The 11,843-nt window shown below is 35.2% G+C and overlaps 2 protein-coding genes across 3 annotated transcripts; one reads left to right on the top strand and one right to left on the bottom strand.

Moving 5' to 3' along the window:
• Positions 1-356: 356 nt before the first annotated feature.
• On the top strand, positions 357-6,954 carry LOC110809953 (hydroxyproline-rich glycoprotein family protein). The gene is made up of 5 exons (XM_088213887.1): positions 357-790; positions 3,936-4,045; positions 4,134-4,505; positions 4,812-5,478; positions 6,343-6,954. The coding sequence occupies exons 1-5, from the start codon at positions 556-558 to the stop codon at positions 6,432-6,434; spliced, it is 1,476 nt and encodes a 491-aa protein (XP_088070013.1). The 5' UTR covers positions 357-555; the 3' UTR covers positions 6,435-6,954.
• A 255-nt stretch (positions 6,955-7,209) lies between these two features.
• RBL10 (RHOMBOID-like protein 10) lies at positions 7,210-11,578 on the bottom strand. 2 transcript variants are annotated; one of them, XM_088213889.1, is made up of 9 exons: positions 11,333-11,578; positions 10,537-10,790; positions 10,281-10,335; positions 10,102-10,182; positions 9,919-10,015; positions 9,774-9,835; positions 9,271-9,369; positions 8,835-8,876; positions 7,210-7,457 (listed from the first exon to the last, which is right to left on the bottom strand). In XM_088213889.1, the coding sequence occupies exons 1-9, from the start codon at positions 11,492-11,494 to the stop codon at positions 7,320-7,322; spliced, it is 990 nt and encodes a 329-aa protein (XP_088070015.1). In that variant the 5' UTR covers positions 11,495-11,578; the 3' UTR covers positions 7,210-7,319. The 2 variants fall into 2 exon arrangements, with proteins under 2 accessions (XP_088070015.1, XP_088070014.1); XM_088213888.1 differs by having other exon boundaries at positions 9,774-9,841; positions 11,333-11,576.
• Between the last annotated feature and the right edge of the window lie 265 nt (positions 11,579-11,843).

Genomic DNA, 11,843 nt, shown 5'->3' on the forward strand with positions numbered 1-11,843 from the left:
ATGACCTAATTTAAAATTTTAAAAAAATAAATAATAAAAAATCATTAATTACATTATGAAAAACATAATTTATTATTCAAGTTGTAAACTAATTAATCACTTATGATATTATTAATTAAGGAAAAGAAACTCTTAATTAATCTAATTAATTTTTTGGAGACTTATCTAAACGCACTTCCTTTTTCACCTTTGCTTCTCCTCAACGTTCGGCAGCCAATGGAAAGTCAGCAAATTTTGACTTCTCAGTTACCCCCCCCCCCCCCATTACCATCTATTTTGCCTTTTTTATTATTTATAAATAATAAATAATAAATAATAAATATTATTATTTTTAAATGGGACGGGAGTACATGGAATGTATTGTATAGTAAATATAGAAAGAGCGGAGAACGCGCATATGACAGCCATGAACACTTGTCTCTCAATCTTCATTTTCCTTTTTTTGCATTTTGTTTTCTTGTTTAATTTGCACAGAAGGTGAATGAAGTGAGTTTTAGATACGGAGAACTTCACCGACTTCTACACTGACGGCCTACTCTACTGGATGTTCTTTCAATGGGGAAGCTTCAACAGGACCATCACCATCACCAACACCAGAACTCCTGCAATCCAACCTGCTTCAGCTACACCACATGTTTATCGCTGTTATTGAGAATTTCCCTCTCTTCCAGGTTGAAGGCTGGCCTCATATCGCTCCTCACTCTGGCGCTTCTGGTTTCTGGGATTTTCTGGATACTTCCTTCTCACCACAAATCCGGCTTCGATGCTAGTGATGCAATTAAGCGCAGTGGTATTTTTCTACTCTCTATCTTTTTGAGTATGATCAGAACTTAACTGAGTTATTCGATTAACGAAATTCTTAGTTGTTTATTATCTCCTTTGGTTGAGTTGTTTGGTTAGGGTTTTATTATGATCTAAGGAAGAATTATGTGTTAATTCTTTTGTTGTGTTGGATGATTAGGGTTTTAAGATGTTTGGGGAAATGGGACTACTCATTTCTTTGACCTTTTTTGTCTTGGTAATGGGGTTCTTTTAGTCTTTTAATCTGGTATTGTAATCTTTCTCGTTAGTGGCGTAATTACTGTTGAAAAGCTTTAGCCGCTTTTAGATGTTAGGTACGTGGTAGTTAACTTGCAATGGCGTCACTGGTATTCTTGATTGATGATTATGCTTTTCTTTTACAATTTAGTTCGGGTTGTTAAGAAATGTACGTTTAAACATGTTTCAGCTAATCTACTTTTTTCTTTTCTTTTCTTCTTCTTCTTCGTGAGTCTTCAGTCAGGGAATTCTCTAACATTTTTAGTCGCTTGGTGTATTAATTCCAGGCTTGCTGTTTTTAAAGTAGGCTGTTCTTCTGTTCCGGACAGATGGGGTTGTTTTATTTCATTAACTTGTTGTTCTTTTACCAGGTGTATTTGGCTGCATCTTTATTCGATGATCAATTTATTCATCATCGGTTTACTAGTTCTTTTCCTTGGATGAATATGTGATTGGGATTGAGTGGTCAGTTCCTTGATATAGTAGGTATTATTATAGAATTGCAAACTGAGATGAATAATTCTTTTCAGTAATCGTGATCTGAGGGCAAGTGATAAATGATAATAAAGTACTTTGATGCGTCTGAATATAGATTAAGGCATATTATAGTTTAGAAGCTTCAATCTATAAGAAATTAAGTTTATTTCAATGCTGTTGTTAAGTTGTTATTCTGCTAACCTGGTAGAAGTGATAGTAGATATCTGCTGTGTCAGGACTTGCTATTTGGTAAATTGGTAGGTGTGGTAGTTTCTTTCTCTAGTTTTTGTCACAATTGGTACAGCTTTTATAGTTGATATCTGGTCTGGAACTTTCTATGAAGTGGATGCTTTAGTTGGTAGGTAATTTTCATATAGCTGAACAAGGTAAGGAAGTTAGATTGATGTGAGGTTCTCCACTTGTAGATTTCCCTTAGTTAGTACTTAAAAAGCTATCTGCACAATTATGTTATTTCTTTTTTCGTATAAAAGGTTTTGCATGACCAATCAAGTGCATTTGAAGCACCAGGGTTTTTCCCAAAGGTTACTAAATTACTTACTAGTCTCTGTTTAGTGTTTCTTTTTAGTGTCAAGGGTAGCAATGCTGAAGTAGTTGAGATGGCTGCTTTTATGAGCTACCAGGAAGTTCTATTAGTTTGACTGCTCAATATTTCTCGTAGAAAATTCATTTAATAGGTCAAATCCCTGGCCAATGTCTGGAGCAGTCTTCTTTTTTGGTGCCACAAACTATAGATTTCAGATTAAGATAAGTTCTCTTCTTTGCATTCTATCTTACAAAATCTTAAGACTTAATGTCTCTCTGTACATAATTTTTGGTAAAGCAAATTCATATTGATGATAACTATTTGAAACGTTCCTTGGAAAATTATTTCACTACAATCTAAGATGTATTAGATGGGGGAATCTTTGGGAGTCTAAATCATGCCAAATATGGCATTTAGAGATCATTATTCTTCTAGTAATTCCATGGAGCAATGTTTGGGAAATATATGGTTCTGTTAAATGCATACTTGACATCTAGTGTATATATTGCTTATGGATTTGTTTGGGTCAGTTCTGTCCTTGTTCTGATTCTGAATAAGCTATGTTAGAATGTCAAATTTAGAAATCTTAACCCTAGCTCCTCTCATCCAGTCATGGGGACTTGATGGTTTTCCTTCTTCCAATTAAACTGCTTTGACTGTTTTGTTGTAAGCCACACCGTATATCATTGCTCTTCGTCTAATAAATGAGCTTTCCTTAAGCTCTAAGTTAACACATGATCTCAACTTGTAAGGAACCTCAATGTTCTATGAATAGATGCTTTTACTCAAATCTTTTGATGTGGAGGAATTTTGCTTTCTTATTGTATAGCATAGATTGCTAAGTTCCGTTGGTATAAATGCTAAGATCCTCACCTTAACACTCTACAGACTGTTAGTAGGTGGCATTTTGTTTTCTTAATATTAATGAACTGAATTCCATGAGAGAATGTAATGATATTTTGGTGGCAAAATCAGGGGGGAAAAAAGAGAATAGAACAATACAAAGAGCAACCATTCAAAAGAATGACTTTTGAATTACAATTAACCACTCTTGATGCTGTGTAGTTAATCTAGTACCCATAGTCTGTGAACCATGATCTGGTCTTTTCTTGTGCAGCACTGATGAGTGGTTTTGGATGGGCAGGTTGTTTAGGATGATTATGAAGAGAGGAAAGAAGAGGGAGTGATAGAACGTTTTTGGATAATGAGTGTGTTGTCTTCTGACACAGTAGCCTAGAGATGAGAAGAAAGGAGGACAGGAGGAGACTGATTTTCATTTCTTTCATAAATTATATTTAATTTTTTTTTTTTTATAAAAATTAGTTATTTAAACAAGTTTTTAGTAGTTATACCCAAACATACTTTAAAGTATTAGTTAGTTAATAATTGATAATTTACAAAATTGTAAAATGAAAAAAAAAAATATTGTTTCATTGTTATTAGTTTATATATTTATTACTATAGTACTTTTATTTATTATTTCAAATTATTTTTATAACTTTGGATTTAAGGCTCTTAAAAACAGAAAAATTAAGCTTTAAATGTCATAAGAAGTAGGTAAAGTTGTATATTATATATTGTCCTGTACAATGAAAATATAAAACATAACACATTTGTTTTGTCCAAAGAAACTCCAAATACCTTACGGTTTTTTTTCTAGTTTTGTTCAATCATTCCTTGTGTTTTTATAACATGCATGCGAAATGTTCCAAATCTTTTTTTGAAGAATTACAATTTTATGTGGACTTTTTCACACACTGCATCTTGTTATTTACCAACATGAGAAAATTTGAGTTGGTGCTATGTAATTACATTGAGAAATGCTTTTTTTCCTTTGACACTCCATGCTCATAAAATCCATTTCTTCCCTTTGCAGCTCCAGTTCAGGCATACTTCGGATTGCACAAGCCAGTCTTGGAGCTTTTTCCGCACATTGGAAGATTAGAATATGACATCAATGCAGAAATAGGTGTTCCCGATACAAAGGTTTGATTTATTCCTCTGGTTACATTATTTGTATTACTTTTCAGATATACAGTAAGAACTTTGACTGAAATATATCTATGCTTAGCAGGTGGCTGTTCTATCCATGCACCAATCAGGTGCATCTAATTGGACAGATATTGTGTTTGGTGTTCTCTCTGATCCAATAAACATTCCAATAAATTCAGTCTCCTTAAGTTTGCTGCAGTCATCTTTAATTCAGCTGTTTCTTCAGCAATCAAATCTGACCTTGACAAGTGCAATTTTTGGGCAGCCATCTATGTTTGAGATTTTAAAATTTCCTGGGGGAGTCACTGTGGTCCCTTCGCAATCTATTTCCATTTGGCAGATACCTCAGATCCTCTTTAAGTTTAATCTTAACAATTCCATATCTGACATAGAGGAAAATTTTGCTCAGTTCAGGGATGAATTGAGGTTTGGATTGCATCTGAGGCCTTATGAGGTATGATACCTATTTCTTTCGACTTTCTATCTAAGACATCAAATGTTTGATTTTAAGATCTGGTACAAACAGACTGTAGCTTGTCATAGGTTCATGCTGATTTAAAGTGGGAATATAAATGAATTACCATGTGCCTTACCTATCTGTTATTGAATCAACAATTTAAAAGATCTATCATCAGATCTTTATTATCTGTACGAAAAATTAAAGTTGCAACGAAAATAGGCATAATAGGAAACTGTGACAAATAGTTTGTTTCCTAAGTGGTAATGTTATTATTTTATTTCCTGTTTTCTCTCCATGCAGAATGTATATGTGTTAGTAACAAACAAAGATGGATGTACAATATCTTCTCCAATCACTATTCGGGCTTCTGTCATGTCAAATCAGGGGAGTCTTCTGCCACAAAGATTGAAGCAGTTGGCTCAAGCCATCAGTGATTCTCCTGATAAGAATCTTGGTCTTGATAATGTAGTTTTCGGTAAAGTCAATAGCGTTACCTTGTCCTCATATTTAGAGGATACACTTGAAGCTAGTCCTCCGGTTCCTTTACCATGTCCATCCCCAGTTTCGCCTTCCATTTCCCCTCACCCTGCTCAGTCTCCATCTTATTCTCATAACCATCCACCTTGTCTTAATTGTAAAGCTTCTTCTCCATCTGGTCATCACCATGCTCATGCACGCCATCATAAAAGAGGGCGGCATCATTCTAAACATCCCGCACCCAGTTCTCCTGCACCCTCTTTTGCACCTATTCAGCCACCTCAACATAGTCCATGTCATCAACACAGAATTCCTGCAATTTTGTCCCCATCTGATCATACCAGACTTGCTGCTCACACACCTAAGATGGCTCCCATGTCACAATTGCCTCCAAAATTGTCACCGTTGCATCATGTGTCCTATGCTTCAAGTTCAGCAGGCCAGTTGTCTCCATCGATTCCTCCGCCTTCATTGGCAGGATCCATGTCATGTAAGTTATAAATATTAGTCTACATGCACTAATTTGTAGTTTTGTTCATTTATATATATTTTTCTTGCATGCATATGCCCTTTTTAAAAAAAGTGAGGATTACACTAGACGGGTTCTTAACACAATGTCTGTGCAAATATGACATTTAAGGAGTTGTTGATTTGGAGATAGAACTATATTAAGTGATAAATTAAGATTCATGTAGGACTAGCGAAACCTGCTGGTTATATCTAAAAACGTCATGTGAATAAATAATATAAATGATTACTACCTCTAGTTTATGCATGTTCTGTAAAAAAAAAATGAGTTATGATGTCAAACCTGTTTATAAATGGGTCAACCTGTTTAGACTTCTAGACCTATTTATTATAAAATGTCAAATGAGTTAGTCAATTAAAAATTTGAATTAACTTTTTTAGCATATATATTAAATATCTAATAGGTCAAATATAATAACAGGATTAACATGTTTGGTTAATAACACAAGTTAGATGAGTCTAAAAAGGGAATAAGCAGTTTTATCTGTTTAGACCCAATTTTTAACAGATCTAGCTTGTTAATATTTCCCATTTAGACTAAATCGAAGTTTGTTTAACTCCATTTCTGAATATTTATGTTTGATTCAGTCCTAGATTTATGTTTTTACAAAATTGTTTTGATAATTCCTATCTAATTTTGATAAGGAATGTCCATCCGCTGACCTGTAAGACCGCTGAGTTGATTTTGGTGGAGTCTCAACACGCCCTGAGATGTTGGGGCCTGATTTATATTTTATTTCTAAAATGTGTGCGTGCTGATGGCAAGTGTCTTCCTGGCATTACAGTTAGTATTGCAAATTTTATTAACTTCACCATGTGCTTGCAGCTCTGGCTATTGGTACCTTCTACAAGGAGATATTGTTACTGGAAGTTTCTGCACTGTTGATCTTCTATCTCTTCTGTCTGCCATATTGGTAGTTCATTTTCTTGTAGTACCCCAAAATAAAAATAAAAAAAGAAAAGGAAATATTTTGCAGCGTATGGAAGGGAGCTGATTCTAGTATCCAAATTTTGTTCCTGTAAGGATGGTAGAAGCTTCTTCGGAAAAAAGTAGTCTTTTTTTCTCTTTCCCTCAGATATGAAACATATATGTAAAGACCCAGAAGATCAAGCAGCTGGTCAAAGCCAGAAAGGTGGCAGGCCTCTCGCCTTACTTTGACTTGTGATCTTAAAAAAAAAAAAGAAGAAAAGATTGGATGTGCTTCCCAAAGGGAACAAACTCCTAGGTGTGACTAGTGTAGTCAAGAAAACAAACATTGACTCTTACATGTGTAAAGGAGAACTTTCCCTTGTATTTGAATCAGGTGTAAAAAATGCAGGTTCTTTTTGAGCCCTCTGCAATTGAGGTGCAAAGTGTTGTAATTGAAAGATTGGAACAGCTAGTCTTACAGTTACATAATAATAATACCCATGGAAAGAGAGAATATAGCTTCAACAATTTCAGAGTCCTGAGTTGTTTTTGTTTTTTTTTTGGGGATAATTTCTGATTGCAGGGTTTTATGCATGAGGTACTTTCAAACATTAAGCCGGAACATTGATGGCGAGGTTCTGCAGGAAATTGGTTGCAGAAACAAAGGTTTATGATGTAGAATGATTAATCAAATGCTCGTGTCGACTTTGATTTATCACCAACTACGAGCAAGAAGAAAAGAAGTGCAAACAATGGGAAAAAACTGGTTCAATTCAGTACACATAACAAAAATTGTCATGAACTGTTTACTCTGCAAGCATTTGTTCTTTACATTGAAGAGTATTTACGCAGTCACACATCTAGCTGGAAACATAACAGTGTAAGCTGCTAAGTTATTTTCTTCTGTTGGTAAGGTAGGAAATAGGTGGTCTATCAACAAAAACACGTCGACCATCTATGGACATGGACTTGTACTTCCAGGCTGGTCCAAGAAGCCATGATGTTGCAACTCCACCAATCAAGCCCCCAAACTAAAAAAACAAGTTATGTTGTTATTATCCCGTTCAAATGAACAGAACAAAAAAAAAAAAACAGAATTAACATACTAATGGGAAAAAATGAGAGCAGAAATAACACTGGAAAATCATCTGCATTGTTACTGTATTATCACATGAACATGTTGAAAGAAACTTCATGAAGGCAACTTTATTGACATGCAGAGCTGTTTTTGTAAGATATGAGAGTTGAGTTCCATAGTTAAGTATAAATCTCTAGCGTGAAACTTTTACATGGGGTTTGAGGTGTTCTCTTTAACAAGTTCTTACGATGCAATCCTCTTAAGATCTGTATCCTGTGGCGAGCTGTAGCCAAGCCCAAGCCTAAGACCGTGCCTCGGCTAAATTTGGGACCATGCTCCACACTAAGTCATGGCAAAGCCCTAAATTATGCTAGTTAGTGGTTGATTCCTTCAGAACTCTGGAATTAGAATTCTGCTCCAAGCCAGGTTGTGTCTGAACAATGTCCTGACAAGAATCATGCCTGGCCCAAGTCCATGCCACAAGCTGGTTTGGGTCGTGTCTGGGCCTAGAACCATTTACTGGTTAAGAAAAGGTATCCTAGGATATTTTAGAGAAAGAAATACCTTTTTTCGTTCTACAATGAGAACTTCCCATCATCTTAATTGGACAAAGTTTGTCCTGAAGCACATTGTAACAGACAAGTTCAATATTATTTTGGATATAATATGGAACTGAACTACCCTGTCCCATGCGGGACAGCAACCAAACACTATCCCTAAACTACCTTAAAAAAAATTGGAGCTCATTCCATGGAGTGAAAAACCTTGTGCCTGTAAGGAGTCAAACCCACAATTTCTTAAAGAAGGGAGTGACACTATTAAACTGTACCAAGGTTGCCGTTTAGCATAGAGTATCTGTATCTGATCAATGCAACTTGGTGCAGAAAATAAAGCATTCACCATCAAAACTATCGTCCATATTCTCTATTTTCTTGTGTTATTGTGCTTGTCAATATGGAAACTCATTTGGAAGGCAAATAACCAATAAGGGTGTCTTTGCTGCATCTACTGTTACCTTTCTCTACTCTTCCAATCTGAGGTATGTAAATTAGCTAGGCTTACCGAAAGATATAAGAAACTTCGGTGGCAGATGGTTTTCCCAGTAAAAGGCAAAAGAACAGTTCACTTGAGTCTTGTATCAGTACTATCTCTGATGCACTCATCAATTAGTTGGATGAAATTTCTAAAAAACTTTATACTGTCAGTTTGCCCTTGCAATTGGTCGGATTGGAATTCCATAATTGTGGTTTCAATTTACAAATAAAAATAAATAAAATAAAAGAAATGAGGAAATATGAACGGAAAAAGAAGAAAAACAGCTAACACTTACATGCCCCCAATTATCAATGCCCTTAGACATTAGTCCAACAACCTGCATAGAGATGTTATTTACCATTGAATCAGTAATATTGGCTGAAAGAAATGACCATCGGAGAAGTTCATAAAAGAGAAAATTTCATTCCAACAATCAAGATATGAATGTACAAACAAAACTACAAGAATTTAAATCAATCATGAGGCGACACAGATGACTGGACTTATTCAGGAAGAAAATTGATGCTGAACAAGAAGACCCTAGAATTTATATATTTTAATATTATGGGATATTTATATAATTAAGGTATTTAGGTTATTTAGGAACTGTTAAGAATAGATTTATAATTAATTTAGTATTTTGTTTCTTATTTAGTTATAACTCTTTGAATAAACTCACTATCAAAATCTTTTTTATCCCGAACAGTGAACTGTTAATGGTTAGCTCATACCATATTTAGGACAATCACTTGTGCTATGTGCTGCAGTTCTTCTCTGCCACCTCCTATCATGCCTCTATGCCTTGTTACAAACACAGCAACTGATCCCACCTACACAAACACTGAGGTGTTCACTAAAAGAATTGAAAAACAATCATCCAGAAGGATTGATATGTAACAGAAAGTGTTATTGGTGCAGTAGCAGAGAGTGTCAACCAACAAGCTTATTTCAACGTAGCTTTGATATGTAAACAGATTCTGCTGTGATATAAAAATTAAGATTCAAGGGAAAGGTAGTACCAAGCATGCAAAACAGTGATATTTGAAACTAGATCAACTCCCAAGTTCTTAAAAGTGGATACTTTAGGAGAAAATTTTAGCATGCAAATCCATAACAGTGAGTGCAAATTTTCCAGCTTTTTTTTTCTTTTACCGGGATTAAGTTTAGTAGAGAGAATGAATTTTTTTTTCAGTTGGAAGGAGAGGGGTGTAGTGCAGACAGAACCATGACCTACCAGTCCAAAGATTGCTCCTGATGCACCAATTGCAGGTGCCTTGCAGAACCAGTAACTCATAGCTGAACCTAACATTCTTGAAACAATTTAGTGATTTGGGGCAAGCAGTTCTATCATATATTGAAATGAGTTTATAGGCTGTTACTTGCAATAGCAGAGGTCAAGTAAACTGCAATAAATCTCCTTGGACCACTAGTAATCTCCACAGTAGGACCAACAGAATTCAATGAATAACAGTTAACCTGAAGTGGAAAATTTACCCTTAATTTATTGAAGAGAAAATCAACCATGAAACAAGATATTCCAAGCCATGTGAACCAAACCAGACCATAAGGTGCCCAATATTTGCATGCAAAAAAGATGATGTGGCTAGCCTCCAAATTTGTCCTCTGTCAATTAGACTATTAACCTGCATGCATATACAAATTAATCCACAAGAACAAGAGTCAACATATGAATTCAAGTATTGAAACAGACGCATCTTCTTAAGCAATCTAGGCAGTAAACCTTTGCTCCCCACAACAGCAACTTCCCTTGTGATGCAACTTGTGCAATGTAAATTCTGCGCACAACATTCGGCAAGACAAAGCTATTTCACCAGCTTGTGTGGATAATTCGCCAAACTTTTGGAAGTGAAATGTGACGTGGACAATCAAGAAAAGTTTAAACAAGGGTATTGAAAAAAATGGCATTGATCGAAACCTAAATCCAGATCATATCCATAGAAAACTATCTTATTTTTCATTGCAAAAGTGGCACTTACATGATATTAATGGCAATGAAGACATTGGTCAACCACCTCTCATTAGATGAGTTTCTCCTGGATGTCTCAAAGGGTGATTTCCCCCCATTTCCAAAATCCTTTCTAGCTTCTCTCCCTCCAAAAAACCATACGCAAGAGGAACACGAGAATGCGAAGGCATCATTTGCAAATCGAAGAACATCAATGCCCTTGGACTGGATGGATCTTTCACACCATAAAACCTTCAGTCTTGGTACATGACATTGAGTGAGTCTCTGCTTATTAGGAGGTATGATGATCAGGTATTCGACATTCAAATCGAAAACATTATACACTGAACTCGGCCACCAAAATTCGATTTTCCAACTAAACAAATCCATCTATGCAAACCCTAAATTATCGTTTTACAATTGTGATAAAAAAAATTAATACACACTGCAAAAGCTTACATCTTGGAGAACAAGCCGCAACTTTCAGATCCGAAATAAAAAATAAATTTCAACATAAAATCATGGGCATTCTTGAATTTGTACAGAGACAAAGCAGAAAATTTAACATCACAATAAAAAATCAAAACAAAAGGAAAAGAATTCCAACACCCACTTAACTTCGTGATACAAAATCGAGAATAGTGACTAAATTATAGAAAAGAAGAGAACGAAAATGGAGCTATTGCCCATTTTTGAGTCCATTTTGTCTAGTTACCTTCCTTCGCTTATTCCAGATTACAGAATCCAAAAATAGTTCTTTTAAAGCAAGCAATTTTCCCAGTAACCAAACAGAGAATTAGGAACCAGAATGTGAGAGAGAGAAATACCTTGAAGGAAGCATGGAGGAGGAAGCGAAAGCGAAGGTGGAGGCGGAGAAAGTGGCAGAGGTGGAGAGAAGCCGCGGTGGTGGTGACGTGGAAGGGTATAGGTCCCACTTTGGAGCGTGCCGGGTTCCACCAGAAGGGCTGAGACACCGGCGACGATCCCATTGTTTCCAGTTTAGTTCAGCAGAGAGAGAGAGAGAGAAGAAAGCTCGTGTTTACTATTTATGGTAAGTATATTAATTTACTTTTGTGGCTGTTGATTCGCTGAATTGAAATCATTATTTTATTATATAGTATTACCAAAAACATAATTTTTATTTGTATTTAATTAACACTCTCTTAAATAATATTACAAAACAAAAATTATACTCTTAATTTTAATTAACAAATCTAAAAATTATGTTATTTCAAAAGGGAGAGTCGTATATTTTGTAAAATTTTATATAAATTTTGTGAAATTTATGTTTATTGTTATTGTGAATCAATTTAAAATTATATTAAATATATTATATGA

Source organism: Carica papaya, chromosome 2 (genome assembly GCF_054855325.1).
Source record: "Carica papaya isolate Zhongbai chromosome 2, ASM5485532v1, whole genome shotgun sequence".
Lineage (NCBI taxonomy): Eukaryota > Viridiplantae > Streptophyta > Magnoliopsida > Brassicales > Caricaceae > Carica > Carica papaya.

Excerpts from the sequence above, each read along its gene's own strand:
- LOC110809953 (XM_088213887.1), top strand. The coding sequence starts at position 556 with ATGGGGAAGCTTCAACAGGACCATCACCATCACCAACACCAGAACTCC. Across the intron at positions 4,506-4,811 it reads TGCATCTGAGGCCTTATGAG|AATGTATATGTGTTAGTAAC; the intron begins GTATGATACCTA and ends CTCTCCATGCAG. Across the intron at positions 5,479-6,342 it reads ATTGGCAGGATCCATGTCAT|CTCTGGCTATTGGTACCTTC; the intron begins GTAAGTTATAAA and ends ATGTGCTTGCAG.
- RBL10 (XM_088213888.1), bottom strand. The coding sequence starts at position 11,494 with ATGGGATCGTCGCCGGTGTCTCAGCCCTTCTGGTGGAACCCGGCACGC. Across the intron at positions 10,791-11,332 it reads TCCTCCATGCTTCCTTCAAG|AGACTCACTCAATGTCATGT; the intron begins GTATTTCTCTCT and ends CCTAATAAGCAG. Across the intron at positions 10,016-10,101 it reads CAAATATTGGGCACCTTATG|GTTAACTGTTATTCATTGAA; the intron begins GTCTGGTTTGGT and ends TTTCCACTTCAG.